Consider the following 25,642-nt stretch of genomic DNA (forward strand, 5'->3'; position numbering starts at 1 on the left):
AAGGAAGGAAGGAAGGAAGGAAGGAAGGAAGGAAGACCTAAAATCATCAAGATTCATTTAGTACTTGTAAATAAAATCAGGTAACTCATACTGACTGCTAGTGGTTTAGAAAAATTATCAGTGTGAGGATAAGAAACCAAGAGTTAGACAGATTCCCTGAAAGCAGACAGACAGGGAGAGGAGCCATGACCAGGTAATACAGATTTCAAATATCCAAGACAGCTAACTTCTTCCTATCCAGGACTTTGGCTTCTTCATTATCCTCCTGATCTGAGACAAAATCCAGAAAGCTTAAACCCTTGTGGACTGTTCTGCCCCTATTGCCCCTTCCCTCATGAAGAGACTGAATTTGGAACTTCCATGGTCCCACACACACCCACTTTGCTGAGGATTTTTCTCAGTGCATTGCTGTGTGCAGGGTTCCTCACCACTAATAAAAAGCCTTTCTACACCGGCTGATTCTGTCTGCCTTGTTTGAGATTTTTCTTTTCTAATACATTCTATACTACAGAGTTTTCCTTTTAATCCTTTAAGTAGCAAAGAAAAATGAACCAATCGAAGACCGCTCCACAGTAACACTCCTCAACATATGATAGCAGCAATGTCCAGTGTCTTAGGATCAAAAATAAGCCTTGTCCGGTTAATTATTCTATTAAGAACTTCAAAATGCATCTATCCATTTTGTAGAGGACATGTGGTTTCCTCTGCTCAGACAATGCTTGCATCCCAGACCCACTCCTGGCAAACGCACCTCTCATGACATGTCATGTTGTGGTGGAAGGCTTCTTTTTCATACATGCACCCAACCAATGTGACTTATAGGCATCTATTTTAGAACAAGCACTCAAATCCTCAAAATAAGTGATGAGCCAGCCTGCCTTTATCTTGGGCTTGAAAGGCATCTTATAATAAAGACAAACTAGGCTATTCCTGTTTATGACTAAACTTCTGTTTCTCAAGGACTGGGCTTTGTCACACCTATCACCTTAACTACAAATGATGCTGTACTTCCTGTTCCAGGAAATGGCAACTATGCCCTTGTTTCAAAGAATTATTATAACCATCTTGAACAGTAGTTTGTTTCAAAAGCTTGTTATGACCAGTTGTCGGTTATGACTACCCGGTTATGATCACCGTGCGATCATGCCTTTGTTTCAGGAGGTCATCATGACTAACTTAACTTGTTATGCTTATGTCCTGCTCCTATAACCCTATCACCAATTTTTCCCACCAAGTCCCTCATTTGGAAAACCCCTCCCCTTGAGCTATGAAAATCTTGTCTTCCTCTTATCCAACGCTGACTTCTTAAACTTGCCTTAGGGGGAGGCAGCTCTAGCCTGTATATATCAATTTTTAAAAAACAAGCTTGCTTTAATTAATCAATTAAAAAGCATTCATTAATTTGGTATGGTGATTTGATTCAGTGGTCTCTTTCCTTTCTCCTGTCTTTGGGATTAATGTAAGCTTCATCATTAAACCAATAAGAAATGTATCATGGTAAAGGTACAGGTTGTTATTTACTAGGGACCCTCAGTCTTTCAGGTACCTTGTGTGCTTTTCATCCACATTAATCACACATATTCTCAGAGCTGTAAACAGGCTGTGAGTGACACAGAATCAGATTCAAGCCTATCTAACTAACACACTATCTGTGTTCTTTCTACTGTATCAGATGAGCCTCTTGGTTTTGCTTATTTCTTGATCAGTATTTTCAAAAAGGATTCTGATATGAGTGCATCTACTGAAAGCTATGCTAGAGTCACCACAGGGAGCCATTGCTAACTTGATTTCTTAAAAAGGAGGAGGGGCTTCCTTTGCACATGTGTGAATTTCCAACTTTCCCACTTTCCCCACCATCTACACAGGGATGGACGTAGGAGAAGGCTAGTCACTGCTCCCACACACAGGGGAGGAAATCAGATTTGCTAGAAGTCAAAACAATATCAATGACTAGAACTTACCACAAGAACACAGCACAGCACAGTGTGATCTGCTCTCACTCATAGACCCTTTCTAATTACTAGAAAAGTTTAAGGATTCAACTGTAAGCCAGAGACAGTGAGGTCACCTATCTTCATCATTACAGTTCTGAGTTCTGTAAGGCCCATTCTGTGGCTGAGGGGAACAGTGACAGAGGAGATGGTGGCAGAGGGGACAGAAGGGCAAGGCTCTGAGAGACATTTTTAAGAAGTTTAACAATAAAGTTTGGGGAACAGATCTATAGACTTGAATCACTGAAATTTCTCAGACCCAGACAATCCAAGTATCTAAGTGTCAGACACTCTGATTGAGTTCAGACAAAAGAATAGTGAACAAAGGCTGAAGTGGCCAGGAAACTCTACAAGAGGAAATCTGAACAAGACCTTGAAAAAGTATCATTTTAGCAGCGATAAGAAAAGTATCCTGTTTTCTCTTCAAATCCTCCAATGTCAGGGAAAAAAAAAAAGTAAGAATGCACTCCATTTTAGAAATTGAGTTCAGGGTGGAAGGGGGGGGGGTGGATTTCAAATTAAATGACCACAAGTTCTGCAGCCAGAAACAACTTGTTTCTCCTCCTGGGCTCTCTGGAGCACTAAGTTCTTTCTGCCACTAATATTTGGTCAAGACTCAGTGAATGCCAATAAGTCTGCTGTTAGGCAGATTACAACCTACATGGCTTCATTAATTCACATGACAGGACTGCTGTAGAGGTTTCCAGGCCTAGGTCTAGGGATAGTTAGAACAGAGAAGAAAATGCCCAAGCCATGTGCTCATAAAGCTTGGGTATGGCTCTCATCTCATCCCTTTATCAGAGGAAATAAAGGCGACATTCACATCCTTCCTCATCCTGATGCATGCCCCTAAGATTCTCTGCTGGCTTAGTCCGGTTTGACCTGCTGTGATCCTCTGGTTACTAACTCATTTGTTCTCAAGTTAGGCTGCTCCTTAAAATCACTTGGTGAGATTTAAAAATTCTCCAAAGTCAAGCAACTTAAAAATTTCAGGACTCAGTTTTAGGCATTCATTCTCTTCAAGCCTTCACCATAATTTAATGTGCAGCCATGTCTGTCACTCATGCTGATCTCTCAGACCTGAGTAACCATAGCTGACAGGAACATTCATCTTGCTTCTTAGTAAATCCTTTCAAAAACAAACTCTGTGATTGCTAACTATATTCACCCTGTGGCTCTTAACTCCCAGATCATGGTAATTTTATAACCTTTGACAAATCTTTCCTCATTCCTCTCTCCCTTCATATTATCTGGAAAAGGAATTTGCAAGTGGTCTGACCAGTTACGACCTCCCCTAATCCAAAATGTGATCTGATCCTACATGGCTTCGGAGGAGCTAGTGACATGGTTAGTAAGGGAACTTACCACCAAGCTTGAGGACCTGAGTTTGAACCTGCATAGCAGAAGAGAACCAGTTCCTGCTAGTCTTCTTTACCTCTGGATATGCGCCATGACTTGCATAGGCATGGATGCACATGCCCATAGGTTTCACACGCAATAAAAAAGTTAATGTAAAAGCAATTTTACTGCCATTGAAGTTGGTTGAAACCAGGGTTGAGCCTCAGATGATGGCCTTGGCCATCCTGTCTATGCCTTAATCTCATTATTAAAAAAATAATCATGAAAATAATACTAATAATACTGTTAGATAGCATAGGCAGAAGAAATATTAGTTTCATTTTCTGATGCATCAAACATTCCATGTGGAGGGCCACTTGTATCCAGCCCTGAATTCTCTGAACTCAGGAATGTCAGTCAGCTATTGTCACTATTTTTGGTGCTTATTCCAAAGTCTAACTCGGGGTGTGTCATGCTGAAATCACTTGGAAGATAATGTAAATATACTCAATATGTGTCATACTGAAGTCACTTGAAATATAACCATTATTTACATATCTAAATAAGATGAGAAGTCCATTTTCAGAAGGAGCCAAGAAGGAAGAACGAACACAGGATTGGTTGAAAAATTAAAGGTGACTCATTAAATAGAACAGAAAAATATACACTAGGAAATATCAGTGGAGACAAGGGAGGGCAGGTACTAATACTTGTCAGTAAGAGCTGGGTGTTGACAGAAACTTAGCTGATTGGAAGAGAGTCCACACACCGGATGGCTGCTTCTCCAAAGCTTTCTCTGAGATAGAACTGTTCATCTAAGGAGGATACCAACCCTTTGCACATGTGTGTTCATGCACATGTGTGTTCATGTACATGTGTGTTCATGTACATGTGTGTTCATGTGCATGGCTGTGATCAGACAACACTGATATTGGGGGGAAGTGTTTGGAGTCGCTTTGGCCACCACTGCAGGTGTTTATCTCCAACGCTCCCAAGATGCGCCTATTTTACCTTCCCATTGAGCAGATAGCTAGCAGGCTGCATTATGTTCATCAAGACTCCCACTGGACTCCAGCTGAATTTATATCGCAAGGGATTATCTGAATGTTCAGGGGCTGGAAGGCCACCACAGTAGGAAACATAAGACTCAACCTGCAAATTGAGAAATAAATGAAATCAGTAATATTAAGAAGACTAATTATTAAGGTATTAATTAGGGTTAATGATATCAATCTGGTGAATTATTTATTTTTTGAAGTTATTGAGGCTTTCAAATATACATCCTTGAAGTCAAACACTTATTAACACAGATTATATATACAGATGCACACACATATATATGTATATGAAAAAATATATAAACTCTGATAGAGATAATAGCTAAATTTTCATTAAAATTTCAACTGTTAGAGCTATAGAGATAGGTCAGTACTTAAGAGTGCTTACTGCTCTCGCAGAGAACCATGCTTCATTCCCATGCCAGGCAGCTTACAACCTCCTGTAATCCCAGCCATATTGGAAAATCCAATACCCCCTTATAGCCTCTGAGGGCATCCACACACATGTGTATATGTACATGCAAACATATACATACACATAAATGAAAATAAAACAAATCTTTTAAATAAATAAATAAAAATTCAACTATTAATTCACTTTTTCTTTGTCAGTTCTTATAAGTTTTATATCCAAAAACATATATATATGTAAAAACTCCAAATCACTTAATTTGAGTGACCATATATACATATACAGTTATTCTTTGTCTTTTGTAATTACTTAATTAAACAACAGACAAATATCCCAAAGGTTTTTTTTCTAACTTCTAAATGCAAAATCTTATCAAAGAATCTGTCTCAAAGGCAAAATCTTGAAGAAACACAATGATTACAATAACATCTATTTCTCTAGAGCTGTTACTAAGACCCAAGTTGTTGTTTGACTCCTCAGATGTAGCTGTAGGTTCTGTAGTTTTTTTTAATTCCTAGTCAAAGGAAGAGCCGTAGTCTAGCAAATCACCAATGAGAAGCAAAAGACAATCCTATACCCCTGAGGGATATCTGCTCACCGTGGCTCCCAGCTCTTTGGCAGTATCAATTGTTTCCATTGCCAACATGTGATCAAGACCAGGGTCTAATCCCAATTCACCAATGACTGTAATGCCAGCATCATCCACACTGCCACAGGTAGAAAAGAAGAAAATGGAAAAGTCAGACACAGAGGAGGAACGATCCCCAGGTGGCACCTTACTGGAGACGGTGGCTTACCTCTTTTCCAGTTCTTTCATGGCTGGTGTAATGTAGCTTGCAGTGACCATATTAACCCTGCTTTCGATGCAGGCTTTGGCCACCACAGGATGAAGCACATAAGGCAACAAGCTGAAAACAGAGGGAGAAGAGACTCAGAAGCTTTGGTTTCCAGTCCTCTCTCCCCTTCCAGGATGCTTGAACTATACCACAGCTCAGTCCTAAGAAAACGCCCAAATTAAAGAATTCTCGCAGAAATGACCAAGGACTTCTGAATTACAGAGCAGATTTGTCCTGCTGTCTACCATACAGTGCTCTTCACTAATCCTTTCTGTAATTTTTCTTTTTCTTTTTGTTACATTCGCTCATTATGCTTGTCTATGTATGCATGTAAGATATCATCTGAATCACAAATATCTCGTAATTCAGAAATTCTATTTCTAGTTTCCTAACACTAAAAGCATAAGACAAACACTGAAGGGTGTCTAGCAGCATGTTCATAACAGCCCAAATCAAAACAACGAAATTCCATCAAAGTTCACACAGTAGAGCATACACAGCCAGTTCTCATAATCACAATATCAAATGAATGAAGGCAGTCACAAACAATGACATACTGAATAATCCAATTCTACAAACTTTGAAGACATGCAAAAAGCTAATCTAGATGTTAGAAGAAAGAACAATGCTTCTGGGATAAAGTCAACAAGTTTACAAAGGTTAGTAAGAGGACTTATAGGATATTATCAACATTGTTTCTTGATGTGGATAGTGGTTAGAAAATGTATTAATGTTGCAGCAATTCGCTGTGCAACATAATTGTGATTTTTTTTGATTCAAGAGTATGAGTGTATGTGTGTTTGTTTGCTCACCCGTGAGTGTGCAAATAAACATACACGTGTAAGAGGAAGAGTGTGAGGGAGAAAGATATTGAGAGATAGATGGTGAGACAAAAAGACAAGAGACAGAGAGAATATTGAAACAAAGAGTCAGAGACAAAAAAAAAAAAATTATCAATTAGCCCAGACTGGCCTCAAACTTTCAATTTTCCTGTCTTAGCCTCAAGCAAGTGCTGAAAATACAGGAAGGTACCACCACACCATACCATTCTCATACTTATTTATATTTTCACACATATGTTCTTCAATTAAATGTTTATGAGAGAGAAGACAGAGAAGGAAAAAGCAAGGAGGAAAGAGAGACAGGGAGAAAATAAGAGAAGATTAAAACAACAAGATGCAGGGCTGGAGAGATGGCTCAGCAGTTAAGAGCACTGACTGCTCTTCCAGAGGTCCTGAGTTCAATTCCCAGCAACCACATGGTGGCTCACAACAATCTGTAATGGGATCTGATGCCCTCTTTGGGTGTGTCTGATGACAGCTACAGTGTATTCATATACATAAAATAAATAAATCTTAAAAAAAAATGCACAGAGAACTTTTTGTTGCCCACTACCTGATCACAAGATCCTGGGATTCCACCAGGGATTGCAGCTTTGCCTCTTGCTTGCCAACAGTCAAACTGACAGGATTAATGTTGTATTTCTTGCTCAGCTGCTGCATTTGGTTCGTCATGTCAGAGCCTATTTCAAGAACACAAAAATCCACTTTTTAAAGATTTCATTCCATTGGAGACATTTTCATATCTCCACAACTTTTCAAAACTTAGAGGTAAAAATCATCTAAGGTTCATATTCAACAGGCAATGAAATTAGTTTTTATTCTTTAAAAACAAAAAACAACTCATTACCTAGTGTTATTTCTATATTGTTGTCTCTTGACAGATACTCCAAAACAGGCCCAGATACGTAGCCAGACCCAAGAACCAAAACCTTCTTCTTGGTACTCATTGAAAGGAATTGAATGCGTTCTCTGTTTGAAAAAGAAGGGAAGGCAGATAATTAAGTTTATTTCTTTTAAATAACAAAATTGTGTGATCTCCAAACACAACAGAAACTTAGATGCTGAAGCAACGAAATCTCCCTGCACTGCTTTCAGTAAAAGTGTCCTAGGAATTCTTTAGAAAGACATGCTTCATCCATTTGTTTTAGATCTTGTATAATAGACCCTGGCCTCTGAGATGTTCAAGGTCTACAGACTTCCATGAATTCTGAAGCTAGAATGAGGACTGGGCTCCTTTTTTCTCTGCTTACTTACAGTCAAATAACTTGGTTCATACTTTGTCCTCCCAGAAGTATTTACTCAAACGATCTTGTGTCTGGATGCTGGATACCTTATTTCCTCCTCACCACAGTCCAAGGAAACAACAGCCTGAACAAGGGCTTACTGCTACCTGCATCAAAACCTGTTTTGTCAAATATCTTTAGGCTAATGTAAGATATTAAGACTAGAAAGTATTTTAATTCTTGGCCCATGTATTCTGTTAAAGGTTGTACTTTGACAAACAATGACCTCTGTGGTAGTGATGGCGTCTTGCTTCAACAACAACCCTTTATTGTTTACTTCATTATGTGTTGAGTATGGGAGTGATTATCAAATGGTTTTAACAGAGATTCCCAGATGTCCTCACGCATCTATAGGCACAGTCTGGTGGGGGGGGGGGGGTTCACAGCAAACTCGGATGGTGGGGTCTTTAGGGTATTCTCACATTGCAATCTGCCAACTTTTTCATTTGTAATAAGTGAATAAATACTAATGTAAAATGTTGCCATCCATCTTCACCCAGAAGCACATGCACACTACTGATAGGAGATCTCCTTCAACTATGATTCTCATCCATTTAACTAAAAGAACCACCATTACCTGCTTACTAGATATTCTTTCCAGTAGTGCCTTATATAATTTGTATAAATAAAACATTATTTTGATGTACCAATATAAAATGTTTAAAACACTCCTAGATTCCAATTCAGTCCACATCAACGGTACCCCTAACCCCAAGTTCCAGGTTAATAGTCACTGCGCTGAGCAATGAAAAGAATGTAAGACTAAAGTAAATTCCCTTTCTAGGTAAGATCTCCATGATCAGATTCCGGCCATAAGAATACACTAGGGAATGAAAGAAGGCAGTTCCAGGAATCGCAGCCAATCAGCCCAGCTGCCCCAGGAGCTCCGATGCACAGACTGAGGAAATGACAGACTGGTTGACACATCATTACCCTCACAGTGAGGAATCATCCAGGTAACAAGGATAAACAGAATTATAAATAACAGGCAAATACATGCTTCCCTATGAGAAACTCTCTTACAGAACTATAAAGGCAGTTTGAATGTTAGAATATGGAATGCTTTTAGAAGTTTAGAATTCTTTAGAAAGAATACTCAAGCATTTAATGCCAAAAGATTCCATTGCCACATTTATATCAGCAGTTCTACACAAGCTAACACATATTAAGAAACACAACGTGTGTGTGTGTGTGTGTGTGTGTGTGTGTGTGTGTGTGTGTGTGTGTTAAAAAAAAACTTGATTCTGGCACAGCTCTTTATTTCTTGGAGCAAGGACCACTTTAAAAAAAAAAAAAAAAGGTAAGGTGGGTGTTCTATTGTGTCCTGTTTTCCCCCCTGGTTTCTCTCAGCAATTCAGCTTACATATTATTTTGCAAAATGTGAAAAGACCAGTGGAAGTACAGTCTGTGGGGGGAACAAGACAATTTCAAGAAACATCAGTGTTTCGTGACTCTGAACAGCAGAGTCTTTTAAGGAAGCACAGGGCTGGCTTGATGGATTCACAGGCTTTTTAGGGCACCTTTCTCCTCTCACCGGCTGCCTTCTTCACTGTCTCTGTTCATTTCTGTTCACGATCCCACTGTGCTAACCATCATACTGAACAAATCAAAGTCCAAACCTTCAACAAAAGCCCAAGCAGAAAGCACCACAGAAAGGGTTAATATGCTGACTTCCTCTGGGGGTGGAAAGATGAATTTAGAAATCACTGTGTGCAAACTGAAGAGGACCCACAGAACTATTCAAACATCAACACTGCTCCACTCTTCCGCTGGCAGGCCAGACCCCGGCGGTTTTGAACTGCCGTGGGAATGCGATGCTGCTCCTCAAAGAAAAAGCACGCTGGTTCCAGCTGTTGTTGCTTGCTTTAGATTTCTAACATATCAAAGTGTACATGCTATATAAATCTAATATTTATAACTCTCCATGAAACCTTTAAGCATATCTATCAAATGCAAGGTAAGAATAAAGTACAATATCAGAATTTTTTTTTTTATCAGTACATACCTGCTTTCTCGGAGTTTCTGTATATATTTGTATTTGTCAGTCAATAGACCATTGGACGTAATCACTGCCTAGACGTGCATACACAAGACAGTCCTTTAGTATTCAACATTTAGTCCTAGGACTACGAACACATGACTGATAGAAGAGACAGAATAACTGAAGTGTGGGAGAGGGAGTGGGGAGAGAAAAGAATGGGAAGGGCAGAAACAGAGAGATGTCAGGAAAGAATGAAAAGAGTACACATCACAAAGAGAATAATTGAAAAGGATGGTAGGAAAAGGTTGCATTCCCATGAAGAGACTCTCATCACTTACATCTCGCACCACTGGAGAAAAGTTCTGGCTTTCCAGAGGTTGTGATGCATCGGATAACAACTGTGGAGAAAGAGAGCAGGGGAGAGGTCAACAAAACCGAGGCCAAAGGGCACTTATCACCGGACTAAAATTCTGCTTAAAGAAAACGTTTTCCGAATATTGCTAAATATAAATGAATGCCATAAAAATCCATAGATAGTTCCATGTGAAGAAATCTAATGTTGCAAGGCAAGGTCTGATATTAAAACTAAAATTTGATTGTAATCACCTTTGCTTGCTGAGAACACACAAAAACTCTCCTTTCATAAGCAAAGTATTATATTAAATTTCCCAAGTATTAGAGCATAGTCTTCCCTTTGAGTGCTTCTATCCCATCCCAAAACTACAAGCTGTTCCATAAGAAGCAAACGAGCCCACAAACTTCACTGCAGACCCTTTGGTCATATTTAGTTTTATGGGGAACAGAACACTTCAAAACTCAGGAATAATGAATAGTATCTATAATCTGTCCATTTTCTTTGAAGATTGAATCAGATAGATATTGACAGAAGACACCTCCTCCATCTCTCCCTCTCTCCCTCTCTTCCTGAAACCTCAGGCAGAGTTTCTTAGAACTGACCTTGAACTCACAGAGCTCTACCTACCTCTGTCTTGGAGTGCTAGGATTAAAAGTATGAGCCATCACACCTGACCCACTTCCTACCACAACTGAAAAGCCTTCTCTTTTTCTCAAGATCCAGAAACCAACAGAGTATCAGTCAGAAGTTTCTTAGGGTAAGGTCTAGAACACTTACCCAAATAAGGAACAGATCATTACACTGAGGTGGTGGAAAGGGAGCGGGGGGGGGGGGGGGGGGGGGGGGGGGGGGGGGGGGGGGGGGGGGGGGGGGGGGGGGGGGGGGGGGAGAAGGAGGAGATACTAGAAACAATATAACATTGTTTTTTGTGCATCTGAAGCAGATAGTCAACAAGTAGTTATTGAATCCAAGAGAAATGAAACTTCTTTATCATCCCCAAGCCTGTGCCCTGTAATACCACAGAATCTGTACGGGTGTTAAGTCAAAAGTAAAAAACTAACAAAAATGTACCAATAAAATGACTTCTAATGACATTCTGCTAGTACCACAGACTAATGCCTTGCTCAGCCACCATCAGGGAAAGTTCCTCCTACAGCAGATGGGAACAAACACAGAGAGACATCATGCAGAAAGTGAGAGACCTTGCAATACTCAGCCCTAAATGGAATAGTTCCATCAAATCCCTCTCAGCAAGGTTCAGGAAACCCTGCTGGAAGAGGCGGCAGAAAGAGTATAAGAGCCAGAGGGGATGGAGGACACAAAGGGATAACGTCCTCTGAGTCAACAGGACCAAAGCTCCTATGAGCTCACAGAGACTGACACAGCATGCACAGGGCCGACTCAGGTCGGTACCAGCTCCTTGGCATACAAATTCTGGCTTTCAATTTAATGGTTTTCTGGGACTCAAGTGTGTTAATGCATGGGTCTCTGTAACTTCTCTTGGGCTCTTTTTCTTCTGTTTACTTGTTTCATCCAGTTCTGATGTGTTAGTTTTTGTTTTATCTTCTTATATTTTATTCCACTATATTTTATTATTACCCCTGAGCTGCCTGCCCCCCACCCCCATCAAGAGACACACAGTGAGTAAATCCTGATAAGAAGGGAGGTGGAGAGGAGGGGGAAGGAGTAGAGGGAGGAAAAATAATAATCAGAATAGAAAATATGAGAAAAAACTATTTTCAATAGAAGGAAATAGATGATAAAGAAAAAAGTAAGAATGAGGGAAAATAGAGTAGCATGTATACTTTAAAATAGTTCCTGTTACAGTATGTAAGAAAGAGACCCCACAGCTCTGTTACAGTATGTAAGAAAGAGACCCCACAGCTCTGTTACAGTATGTAAGAAAGAGACCCCACAGCTCTGTTACAGTATGTGAGAAAGAGACCCCACAGCTCTGTTACAGTATGTAAGGAAGAGATCCCACAGCTCCTGTGTCTGACTGAACACTTCGTAGCACTGCTTTGGAAGATCGCGGAGCCTCTGAAGCAGTGAAGCTGAAGAATGTGGGACCCTGAGGGCACTCCTTGAGGTCTATGTTTTAACTTTGTTTTCATCCTCTCTTTACTTCTGGATGCTCCCAAATACAATCAAGCACCCTGACGCTCCTGCCACCACCACTGTCATCCCTTCTGCTATGTGGCCAAATAAAACTTTCTTCTCTTAGCTGCTTTTTGTCAGATACTTGATCACAGCAATGAGAAAAGCTATACAGGAAGTTGGTACAGGCAAGTGGGGCCTTTGCTATGATAAACTGGACCACAGGAGTCATAGTCCTTAGATGCAAGCTCATTCGAAAAATATGGAAGAGTGTGGGCTAGAGAAGCCCTCAAGTATCACAAGCAAAGCTTAATGGGCCATTCTGATGGGAACTGGAAAGACCAAAATGTCAATGGGGGAGGCATATTGTAAAGTCTGGGACAATGGAGTTTCAGACACAAACAGGACATTGTCAGGAACTAGACCAGAAGCCATTGTGTTACATTCTTTTTAAAAGTCCAGTTGTTGACGCCCATGTCCAAAAACTTCACTGACAACTTCAGAGGTGATAGACTAGGGACTAGGTGTCTGGAAAGATTGCTCAACAGTTAGGACACTTGTTGCCCATGCCGAAGACCCAGGTGTGTTTCCCAGAACTCGCACAATGGCTCACAGTGATCTATAAGAAACGTATATACTTACAATTCAATAAATATTTTAAGAAATTAAGTAGTGAACTAATTTGTTCAGTGGAGAAAAAGTTGAAGACAGTACAACCATTCAGAGTATGGTATGGCTGTGTGTACACATCAGAGTATTACTGTGTTTGCCCATATTTACTGTGAGAGAGAGCAAAAATTCCCAGAACTCACACAAAGATATGGATTCCACACACAGACAGCAGCACATAAGAACTACATTAAACTCATTCATAAACACAAATGTAATAATGGGTTTTTTTTTTTTTTGGTTTTTGTTGTTGTTGTTTTTAAGACAGGGTTTCTCTGTATAGCCCTGGCTGTCCTGGAACTCACTCTCTAGACCAGGCTGGCCTCAAACTCAGAAATCTGCCTGCCTCTGCCTCTGCCTCCCAAGTGCTGGGATTAAAGGTGTGTCCACCACTCCCAGCATAATAATCTTAAACAAGATAAACTGATGTGTGATAAACTGATGTGTGAACTCAATAAGAGTACAATTAATAGATATACATGAAAACACATGTGTACATGCATCTGCAAATACACACATACTCAAGATATATTAGAAAAACTCTTTAGAGTAAAATTGTTAGTCATATCTCCAAACAGAAAACCACCTAAATGTCAACCAATGTTAAAATAAACAGATGTTGATATAGCTATTAGCAACCCGAACTTGGTTACAAATAGAAGGTTAATACATTGTGGTTAAGTTGAGTTTACTCTATGAATGTAAACATGGTTAATTTGAAAATCAGTTGACAGAAATTATCATATTAGCAAATCAAAATCATATAACCTTGATGAATGCAAAATATAACCACCATTATAATAGTTCAAAAGTCTTTGATATGTAAAAGTATGTGAAAATGTTATAGTAAGTAGTAGATTTTCTGATGAAACTATTCTCTAAGGGGTAGAAGGGACCAAAGAGTCAGAGGATGGGGAGATTGGCTGTAAAATACCAACTTCTAAGAACAACACAGATATGACAACCATGGCTATTGTACTGGCACTAGGTCCACACAAGTTGGCCCTTCTTGGCACTAAGCTATAGAGAGGGCTGGGCTGAGCTGGGCTGTAGAATTTATTGTTGATCTACTGATGACCAATAGATTCTGACTTGAGGAGAGGCATGGTATCAACTTGTATGCCCACCGGTAGTCAGACTAAGTTCTGACAGTTAGTCCCCGTGCACGACCACACAGACAGCTCTGATTAAACTCTGAAGAACACTAAACAAAAGCGAAGTAAATACTGAAGACAGTCAGGGGCAGGGCTTGGAGAGATAGGTCAGATGCTGGAGAAGATAGGAGAAGGTAACCTGAATACATAGTGTGTATGTATAAAACTTTAAAAGAATGAAACCTGTTAACAAAAAAGGATTTAAAGAGCAAAGAGACAAGGTGCCTGCTACTATTATTCACCATAAAAGCACAAATATCTTTCAAAGGTACCAAAATCTTCAGGACAGCAGACATGGAATGGTTGAAAAGAAGAGTGATTCGGGTACTGGGTGAGAACAAAGAAGTGGGGGGTGCTAGTGCTGTCTGACCTTTGACCTATGGCTCGCATTGCAATGTGACCATTTTCACTTTTTTTTTCTTAAATGGTAGGAGATTTTTTTTTTGAGATTATAACATTTCTCCCTTCCCATTTCTCTCTCCAAACCCTCATGTATTACTTTCCCCAATCTCTTTCAAATGCATAGATTCTTTTATCATTGTTATTACATGCATGTGTGTATATATGTATACATATATATTACAGTCTATTTAATGCAAATTTAATGCTATTTAATGCTACTTGTACGCATGTTTCACTCTTACCCAACACATGCCTTTGATACTTTTAACACTTTATATTTTACATAATATAAAAGCTTTATATTTATACTCTTTTATTTAATAAAAATTGTATTCTTGAGTGTTGTCATGATGAGTCACACTGGCTAACTCTCATGATGTTTACTGCAAATTCACTGAATTGACCCCCCCCACACACACACACACACACACACATACCAATATGAAATGTACTACACTGAATGATAATTTTTATTAAAGACAAGTAGGAGGTCAGTGGTATGGACAAGCAGGTTGCCACCTGCTCTTGCCACCAAGGTTATATTGTTACCTGCCCAAAACTTCTACAAGATCAGGGCAAGTACAGATGGGGGAAGGGTTCATAAGACCTCATTCCCAGCCACCGGCTATTGGTGGTTGATGGTTGCTCAAGGAGGGACAGTCATTTTTCTTAGGGGTAAGATGCCCGTGCTTTAGTAGATGGCTTCTCATTCAATACATACAGGCAGTATTAATAGTCCTCAGGAGTTGTTGTTTTTTTAATATATGAATTAAGAAGGGAGATATTTTGTGGGTTTCTGGGCAGAGTTGGAGGTGGAAGGAGAGGGTATATAAAATAAAAATACACTGTAAACAGTTTTAAATTAGTGAGATCATAGCAGTTGCAGTCAAATGGAACTAGGAAAAAAATAATTCTGAGCATGGCAACCCAGACCCAGAAAGTCAAACATGGTACATACTCATTTATAAATGGATTTTAATTGTTACATGGAGGATAATCATGTTGCTGTCCACAGACCTAGAGAAGCTAAATAACAAGGAGGTCTCAGGAGTGGATGCTTGGATCTCCCTGGGAAAGGGAAACAGAATAGACTTTTGTGGGTGGATGGGGGTGGAAACAGAAGGGACCGGGTGGAGGAAGGAGGGACAGAGAGCCTAGATTGCCAGGATCTAGAAGCTGGAGAGCTCAGAGACTTAGGGTCGAACCAAACAAGACTGAGCAAAATAAAATAGAATGGAAAAAGGTAATGAAATGATTCCTAATGATATTCTGCTGTACTCATAGGATCAGGGCCCAGCCCAGTCTCCAGCAGAAAGGCTTCTTCCCCTGGCTGATAACGGATGCAGAGACCCTCAGCCAAACATTAGGTGGGGCTCGGGAACCCCAGTGAAGACAGGAGAGGAAGGATCATCATAACCAGAGGGGTCAAGGACACCAGGAGGACAGAGCCCATAGAACCAACTACGAAGGGCTCATAGGGGCCGGCATGGGTCTTCACTAGGTCCTCTGCATACATGCTTTGATTCTTTATATTGGGGTTTTCATAAGAATCCTAATGATGGTCCTATTGAGGGTACCTCTCTTTTGTCTGCTTATGGGACTTTTCCCTCCTACTGGGTTGCCTCATCCAGCCTTGATTTGAGGGTTTATACCTAGCCTTACTGCATCTTGTTATGCTGAATTCAGTTGATATCCCTGGGGAGCCTGCTCTTTTCTGAAGGAAAATGGAGAAGGAATAGATCTTGGGGGGGGGGGGCACTGGGAGGAATAGAGTGAGGGGAATCTGAGGTCACAATGAATTGCATGGGAGAAGAATAAATAAATAAATAGAAATTTAAAAGAAAATATTAGTAGTCACATCCATCCACATGACTACTTGATGTTCAACATTTAACAGAATACAAGGTGGGCTACAGTACACAACTTTCACATGGACAAGGAGGACTTAAAACCAGGAATTTGCCAGCCCTTATGGCTACTCTTAATACTCTCCTGGAGCCAAGGTAACGCAATCCACTTTCTAGCATCAGGAAGTTTCACGTTAGATTTAGGAGACTGAGCTCTTAACAACTATCCCTCCTTTAAATACGAGGTGTAAACCCTAGAAAAAAAAGTTCAGGCAATAAGCAACTGCAGGAAGGGTTTAGACACAGAGGGACAGCAGGCTTGGAGAGTGACATCAGAACAGAGGAGCATCCACAGGAATAGCCGAGTTTGGTGCTGCTTTGACGACGAGCCTTGGGTGACGTTCTGATTTCATTCTGTCAGTGTCATAAACCATACTGGCCAAAGGAACTTACTGGAGGAAAGAGTTTATCTTGGCTTACTAGTCCATCACGTAGGGAAGGCTGGCCAAGAACTTGAAGAAATCATGGAGGAATGCTACTTGCTGTCTTCCCTGCTCAAGTTGCACTAGCTTAGAAATACAGCTCAGGACCTCCCGCCTAAGCAATGATGCTGACAACCCTGGGGCCCTTCTGTATCAAATAATCAAGACAGCTTCCTCCAGAATCCACAAACCAGACGGATGTATACAATTCTTCAGGTGATACAATCCCTCAAAGCATTGGCTCCTGTCAGGGGACTCTAGGATGATCAATTGACAAGATTAATCAGGATAATCAATAGAAGTTCCTGAAATCAACTATTAATAAGTTTTAAATATATCCCCTTCTGAGTAGCAGATATAATTGTGTGTTTTCCTGCTGCATCTTACTTGACAGTGCATCCATACTGCGCATGCTCCCCACACACGGGTACCATTAGAAGCCATCTCAGATCTCAGCTGTGGTGGTGGTTCAGTAGCTTCATGTTGAGTTCCCGGGCCATGTGACTTTCACCTCACTTTATCACACAGATGTGGTTATTAAGTTACCAAGAGCCAGAAAAGTATGCAACACGCAAGGTATTTTGAGACTGAGAAGCCACATTGACATAAATTTTATAAGATATAATTATTATTGCTCTATTTCATAATTAGTTGTTATTATCAATCTCTTACTGAACCACATTTTTCAATTAAACTTTGTCATAGGTATGCATGTATAGAGAAGATATATGTGTAGGCTCTAATACTATATATAGTTTCAGACATTAACTGAGGAGTCCCAGAATGAGTCCAGGCAGATAAGAGAAACTAACATAAAAATCACAAAATGGCTTTTAAAACTGTGTTCCATATGATAAAGAAAAATACATTCATAACAAGAAAAGCAGGGAGCTGGGCCATGGTGGCGCACAACTTAAATCACAGCACTGGGGAGGCAGAGACAGATGGAGGTAGAGCAAGTCTATAGAGCAAGTTGCAGGACAGCCAAGGCTACACAGAGAAACTCTATCTCAAAAAAAACCCAGTATTGATAGTGTAGTAGAAGCCAGAAGCCTCAAACCGGACCAGTGACTTATTGCAGTGAACATCTGCAAGCAGATAAGTGTGGAGAAGAAGGTATGCTATGACAGTAAACACACTGATACTCTACAGCTTCCACAATTAGATCTTTTTTTTCTTTTGTGGGGGACATTGCAAGCAAAGAAGGTGGGAATGAAGGGACATGGAAGTGGATGGGATTGGGTTGCCTGATGTGAAGTTTACAAAGAATCAACACAAAGTTAAATAATAATAAAACATAAAAAAACAATAAAATAAATTGATGATGATGGTGATAATGGTGGTGGTGGTGATGAAATTATGGAGATTCTCATCAGAGAAAAAGAAAACTACCAAGAAAAAAATAATTACTATTCTGAAGTTAAAAAGTATACAGACAGGTTTGCCACCAGGATAAAACCTACTATGGCATTTACAGACGTGAAGCATTCTTCTGAATTCTGAAGGCTCCTATACTCTCACACATATATACATACATACATACATACATACATACATACATACATCTATCCATCCACATATATATACATATATACATGCATACATTCAATTAATAATGATAATAAATATTGTTTCAAAAATAAATCTAGTCATCAGAGAAGCAATGTCAAGGAAAGTGAATATAAAACAGAGCTGGGACATTTGTTATTCTTTTTCCCCCTAGACACACATGCAAGCACTGAGACATTTACATCTCTAGAATGTTAAATATTAGGAAAACCATTAAGATTATATTCTATACTTTTAAGCAGCAAATTTTATAGATGGGGACCTGAGTGATCTTGGGTTCTACAAATCTAGCTGACGCCCACTCTCACTTGCCATTGCTGCTCTCTTAATTCCACTACCTATCCTCAGAGCCAACTCCAGACACACTGCAGACTCAGCCTGCATTGGCACATGATAGCAGGCAAGAAATATCTCCCCAAGTTGTCCTCTGACCTCCACAGGTACATCACAGTGTAAGCATACTCCAGTATGCACACATACACATCCAAATACATCAACAAACAAATAAAACATGTTTCCATAGTATTTTTTAATGTGTGCATCCTCCAATTTCTTCTCAGTAACCCTTTGGTTACTCAAAGAAGACAACGTCAGAGCAGAAGTTTTGATTATTCTCCCACTGTTCACTATGGTCCCATTTCACAGTCAAAGAGAAATGGAGAACAAGGACACAAACAAGAGCTGCTATTCATAAATTTGGAATCTCTGCCAGAGGCTGACGGCTGTTAGCAACAAAAACATAACACATGCTAAGTCAGAACCCAAGATAAACACTGATGGAAGAAAGAGTTTCTTTCGTAAACAGGATGGAATCTAGATTACACAGCATTTCAGAAGACAGTCACAGGAGACAAAAACCACCTCAGCAGAAGCCATCAGTAAACACAACACTAGCAACTCACATCTAGTGATAGTTTGTATATTTCCAATTGTCCTGATCTATTAATTGTATCACAGTAAAAATGTCCTCAATATAAAATGATCTAGATAGCAAGGGAATTGATGATAAAGCAATTTTACCTGCCCCCCCCCCGCCATGTTGTAAACACAATAAAATGTATATGATGAAATAAATGTAATTGATTGTGAGCATGAAGTCAGAGACATCGTCCCCAGGAGACAAGTAACAGATTATGTAGAATAAAAATGGACCTATAAGTACATTTGGGGAAGGGCTGGTTTTTCATTTTACAACAGATTTCTTAGATACAGAAGACCAGAGCGTTCATAATAATATATTCATTCATAATAATATATATACGCATTCATAATAACACACATAATAATATAATATTAATAGTTGTACTTAAAGTCTCAGAGTTGCTGTGGAGCCTACCGGTCCCCTTACCATTTCTTCAACATAAGGGTAAAGCATGTCTCCAAAGTATTCCGTAGCCTCGATTGGGAGCTGCGCTGGCAAATTGTCAATGGAACACATCAGGATCCCGGAGCCTTCAACACTAAGAGAAGCAACATCCTTTATTCAAATGCACAAAATATGACTTGAAATTTTTCCCAGACTCTACTCCATTCCAACATTTGTATCATTGTTATTAATATATTTGTAGCCTTGAGAAAAAGGCATCACACTATAAATAAAACTGCTTTTCAAACAAAACTTTTTTTTTTTCACTTGGCAGCCCATCTCCCATTTAACTATAATGTATACTTGTTTAAGCATCCAAATTTCAATGTAATTTTTTTCACTACTTTTTAACTGTGTTTAACCATATACCCCCAAGCTTTCACACCTTCATACAGAAGGGAAATATTGAGTGATCCAAACTAGAACATTAAGGTAAAGAATCATCAACTTTGACAAACCCACCTGTCGTGAATAATTTGCTGGTCTGCGTCATACATGCAAAAGGGCCGTTCTATGGTGGTGCACTCAGTCATAAAATCTATGGACCCTCCCGTGTCTGCTGAAATGTCACATATTGCCACAAGTCTGAAAATAACAGGAACACTCTGATGAGAGGATGGAATTCTCAGGCCTTTGGGAAGACTAACAATGATGAAAAATAAAGTGTGCTTGAAACAAATTGCATTTATTTCCCAGGAACTTAGAATCTTCGTTCTACAGTTCAATCTTTGGGACACTGTGTTGACCTAAGACAGGGGGTTCTTTAGTTTCCATGAGAATCATGAAGGGAAAAAAGGGGAGGAAAGGAATCTGAAAAAAAGGGGTGGGGGAAATTCCTTCTCTACAGAAAAATTTGATAGCAGACAGAATAAGGTGGCCTAGTTCATCATCTGTAAATAAGTATTATAGATAGTACAGCTGCCTCTCACTGTCACTCCTCCACATCCTCAGATTCAACTGAGACCTGAAAGCATTTGAGGAAAATGTTGCATCTATAGTCAGCATACAGACAATATGTTCCTTCTCATTATTAGTTCTCTACTTACCAAGTAGTAGTTCTGCACTGAAATGCTTATCCTCCTGCCCCCCACCTCTCACCACCCCCACCCTGATCCTTTTTTGAAAGGTTTTGCTGAGCCCAGAGTTAGTCATTTGTTGGACACTTATAGAACAATTACTAAGCTTGGGGCAGTACTGCTTTATCTTAAAACAAAACAAAACAAAACGAACAAACAAAAACCCCACTGTTAACAAACCTTCCCACTTGTTTTTGTTTCTAACAAGCCGAAACTTGCAAGGACAAAATTATTAATACATTGTGACCCATACTTTTGAAGTCAAATGAAGTTTGCTGTTGAGATAGCAACTTTTCTGCCAAGAACGTGTTCCCATTCCTCATTTTCTGAATATGTGATGCATAGAGAAACATTACTGTGAACTGAGCTCATCCAGCGATGTGTCCACCTGTACATCCCAGAATTATCGACTCTTATGTAAATATAGAGGAGGTTCCCCAGACAAAGCCCCTTGCTTTCTTTGCTGAGGGAGACAATGCTTTGAGGATTATTCCAAGTTCTCTCCTTACTTGCTACCAGTAATAAAATTTGCTTCCCACTCACTGCAGGGTTTTGCTTATCAGCTTTGAGCTCATCACATGAACCAACCATTGTGTTGTGTTGGCAGTGTGCTTACATTATCGAATCTCCTGTTACATTGTTGTTCCTCCTGGTCCACTGACATTTGCTTCAGAGCAGCAAACAACCCAACTCTGCCTCTCTGAAGTTTAGCTTAGCGGAATCCCTGGTGCATAAGATGTTTAACAAATATTTAGTAATCAACTCACTCAATAGTCAAGAACCATTTAAATGTCTATTTTATACCAATTACTTACTAAGGTCAAGACCAAAAGGGCCCTATCTTTCAGGAGTATAAATTTCAGGAAAATAGAGTGTGAGTGTTTTCAAAACAAAGTAATAAACTAAAACTAGAGAGGAAGGAGATTAATAGTGTAGGGGCTTTGGAACCAGAATCAAGTGAGAAGTCAATCTCAAAAGGTGATGGGTAACTGCAAAATGCTTCTAAGAGGCCCAGGCAGACCACCTCTAAAATGAGCTTTCTGGCTTATACAAACATTGTGGTCTTTGATCCCTAATAATAGTGCTGCAGCTAAAAAAACAAAACAAACAAACAAACAACAACAAAACCTTCATTTGTTGATGATGAACAAGCCCTTCCTTACTTGTGTGGTAATTCAGGACATCCTTCAACAGGAACAACTGAGGACTTCACTGGGACCAGGAGACTCTGAGCATCCTGACGTGTGAGCAGGCGAGGGGTGTTTTGCTCCCAGTAGATTCCATTAATTAAACAAGTTGTATAGGGCGCAATCTGTAAAACAAAGTTCCATGTTCAAAAAAACAGGATGTAGCCCATATTAATACCGTGTCCTGAGAGGACACTGTCTCACAGCTAGGACTAAAGGGCAACTTAAGTCATCAGTGTCACATCTACAGAACATTTTGTTTCCAGGTCACCTGCCCTCTTCTGAGGAAAGATTAACAGTCACCCACCTTTCACTGTAGAATTACTCCATGATAGCATATAAATATAATAAATATATCAAGGTTTTATTCTGTAATATATTGCACAGCTAGGGGAAAGAAAAGAACATACTCAATTCTCTGAACACTATTGCTCTTATCTGCCAAATGGGAATAATGATCTTCAAAAGAACCCTTTGAAGATGAATCAGATAACCTCTCAGGGGAACTGCTTACACATACACATACAAGTACATGCACACGTGGTCAGTACCTCACCATCGCTCTTGGTACACATCTGATCTAATCACTAATACTTAAGGTTCAAGATAAAATTAGGGGCAGAGAATCACTTAGGTGGCTCGTCATTACGGACACTATCTCCTATTCTCAGTATTCCTTATTGCCTGTAGGTCTTTTTCTAGCAGAATGGTCAGATCAGAAGTTGTATACATACAAGTAACGCTGAAAAGACTGAGCATGTTGTATTTATTATTTTAGGCAGAGAGAGAGAGAAGGAGGTCGTGGAAAAGGCCATGCATTTGAGAGGGATCAAGGCACAGTCCTTGCACAGGGTTGGAAGGAGGAAAATGGGGACTAAAGAGCATATGGGAAGCCAAAAGGAAGCAGTGAAATGTATAGATTTCAAACTATTTTCAACTTAAATTGTTTTCATAGGTTTTTTTGTTTGTTTGTTTGTTTTGTTCCTTAAGTACCTCAAGGCACTCTTACACAGAAGGTAAGAGCTTTCTTTGTAGCATACTATCCATGCTAAAATAGCTAAATTTCATACCAGAACCTACAAGTGCTACATTATGAAGACACATTTAAAATTAGTTAAGACATTTCTTTTCATAATGTGTGTATGGACTTTGAGTTAGTATTTGCTTTTTAGTTGGTTGGCTTATTTTGAGGACAGCTGTTACATGACTAATTGTGTTTTAGAAGATAAAATTGCTGTTTGCCCACCAGAGGGATTGGTTTGTAGGTCATATTTTGGATATAAAGAAGATAGTACAGTGCTTGTATAGCTGGACCACGTCTCCTCTCATCCTGCATGCAGTCAGTCACAAGCATTTGGAGATCACTGGCTGCTATGGTTGGAATGTTGAGTGACCATGAAGACCCAGTCTTGGCACTACTTAAGTGAAGTAAGACCTTGAAAGGCTAGACCCTGGTGCAAAGTCTTCAAATCACTGGGCTATGCCTTTAAGTGGTTATTAGAATGCAAGTCTCTCCTCTATCTCTCTTCTCTCTTCTGATCTAGGAGGCTTCCTCCAAACCACTGATCCTTACCACTGCCAGCCCCAACCCTTAGCAGATGCAAAAGCAGTGTGACTGTCTGGTCTTTGATTTAAATCTTTTCCAGAACTGTGTACTTCAATAAATCTTTTCTTTTTATAAAATTGCTTTGGGTATTTTGTTGTAAACATGCAACACTGACTCATTAAACACAATGATTGATGCTGAGAGAAGGAATCATTACTCTTACTATGCTGGGAAATATTGAGGCACTTTGGAATGCATTATCTGGCAGAAGCTGGACATAGAAGGACAGGCTAGAAGAACATCTCAAAACAAGCTGGAATATCACTCAGGGGACAAATACTTGCCTGTCATACGCAAAGCCCTAGCTTCCATCCCTGGTACCATAAACAAAGTTATAAGAATTCTGTAACCAGGCATAGGGGTAGCTTGTGCCTATGCTGCCAGAACTCGAGAGAGAGCCAGAAAATGTGAGGGTTTGAGGACAGCAGGGAATGCAAGTGAATTCTGAACAAACCTAAGCCACAGAAAAGGTGCTTGTCTCAAAAAACAAATAGGTTGGGGAGCATGGCGGGGGGAGGGGTGTAGGGGACTTTCGGGATAGCATTTGAAATGCAAATGAAGAAAATATCTAATTAAAAAACAGAAAATGAAAACAAAAGGCAAATAATAAAAGGATGAGGAGAAGGAAGGAAGGAAGGAAGGAAGGAAGGAAGGAAGGAAGGAAGGAAGGAAGGAAGGAAGNAAGGAAGGAAGGAAGGAAGGAAGGAAGGAAGGAAGGAAGGAAGGAAGGAAGGAAGGAAGGAAGGAAGAAGCAATGACATGGGGATGGGAGGGAGAAAGAGGGAATGAAAGTAAAGAAGGATGAGAGGAAAGGGAAGAGGAAAAAATGTAAAATGTCTGAAGTAGAACATGTCAAAAGAATCAGAGGAGCCAGACAACTGTTTCCTAGAGTTGATGTCTACAATGTAGTCCAAATGAGTGGTGCACGATGGAGCCATGGGAATGGAGACAAAGAAGGGATTCCAGAAAAGTAAGGCAACCAGAAATGCACAATGTTTCTTCTCCTGGAAGAAACATCGGGCAGCATGCATCCTAGGCAAGGAAGGCTTCAGACTCCTGCTTCTAGCCTATGACAACAGTCACATGATCCACAGAGGGAAAGCTTCCCCAGCCAGGGTGAAGGTGCACAAAATGTGGTGTGCACTGTACCCAGGATGCTTGTCTTGGAGCTTCAGGAGTTGAAGTCTGTCTGAATGGGTTTTGGTTTTACCTTGGTCCAGTGACTCCTTTCTTATTTCTGCTCCTGCCTTTTGGAATGGAATGTATACTATGAAGCTAACAGGCTGCTGTGGCTTAGAAATATCCAGCTGGGTTTATATTTTACATGCCTTTACAGCCAAAGAGATTATTCTTGGGTTCTAAGTGAATTTTAAGAAATTTCTGAAATTTGAGTTAATTGATGAGTTAAGACATTGGAACTGTCGGAGATGAAACACACATTATGTTAAATGTGAGGAAATAAGTTTTATTGGGTCCAGGACACAATACTGTGGTTGAAATAACAGTTGTACCTTGAACTTATGAAAAGGTTATGTACATGGTATTTAGAGAGTAGAAATGGAACCCAACCATGCTACTAAGAGGTAACACCTGTGGAAAGTGATTAAATTCGATAGAGATAGTAGAACATCCATGATGAATCCTCATGGTTTAATTAGCAGAGGGAGAGAGACTACACACAGAGAGATCCACATACCCTCCTGCCATGATGTGTCACACCAATGGGAACCCTTGGAAAAGTCTAAACTATGTTTTGTTCTTCAGGTTTCCAAAATGGTAAGGTAAATAATCTCTTTTCTTTCCCACATCTTGGTCTTTTATTTTAAAGCCAACTGAGATGCTAGGTGAAGGTGTGGTTACAATATTTTGGCCTTAGGAAAAAAGATAAACTTTTGAAGATGTTTCTCAGTGGTAGAGAACTTGTTGAGATGTGAGAAACACTAGATTCTTTTCAAATTACAAACAAACAGTTTTAAAAAGGTTAGGACACATGTACGTTAAGACAAAGCCTTAGATAAAGTACTTTTTTTTTTTCAACAGTGATAACTAGTGTAAGCTAACATAAAAACAAGGCTCTCTAGGAATTGGTTT

At 39.7% G+C, this 25,642-nt stretch overlaps 1 protein-coding gene across 2 annotated transcripts in view; it reads right to left on the reverse strand.

Moving 5' to 3' along the window:
* The window catches only part of Aass (aminoadipate-semialdehyde synthase), a 52,775-nt gene that overhangs the window by 8,606 nt on the left and 18,527 nt on the right, over positions 1-25,642 (reverse strand). For both annotated transcript variants that reach the window (XM_021164534.2, XM_021164533.2), the window contains 10 exons: positions 21,922-22,070; positions 20,145-20,267; positions 19,665-19,776; positions 10,080-10,139; positions 9,766-9,833; positions 7,325-7,446; positions 7,031-7,157; positions 5,597-5,707; positions 5,398-5,506; positions 4,341-4,481 (listed from right to left, as the gene is read on the reverse strand). In XM_021164534.2, the coding sequence (XP_021020193.1) occupies positions 4,341-4,481; positions 5,398-5,506; positions 5,597-5,707; positions 7,031-7,157; positions 7,325-7,446; positions 9,766-9,833; positions 10,080-10,139; positions 19,665-19,776; positions 20,145-20,267; positions 21,922-22,070 (1,122 nt within the window). The remainder of the gene's footprint in view (positions 1-4,340; positions 4,482-5,397; positions 5,507-5,596; positions 5,708-7,030; positions 7,158-7,324; positions 7,447-9,765; positions 9,834-10,079; positions 10,140-19,664; positions 19,777-20,144; positions 20,268-21,921; positions 22,071-25,642) is intronic.

This window comes from Mus caroli, chromosome 6 (assembly GCF_900094665.2).
Source record: "Mus caroli chromosome 6, CAROLI_EIJ_v1.1, whole genome shotgun sequence".
Taxonomy (NCBI): Eukaryota; Metazoa; Chordata; class Mammalia; order Rodentia; family Muridae; genus Mus; species Mus caroli.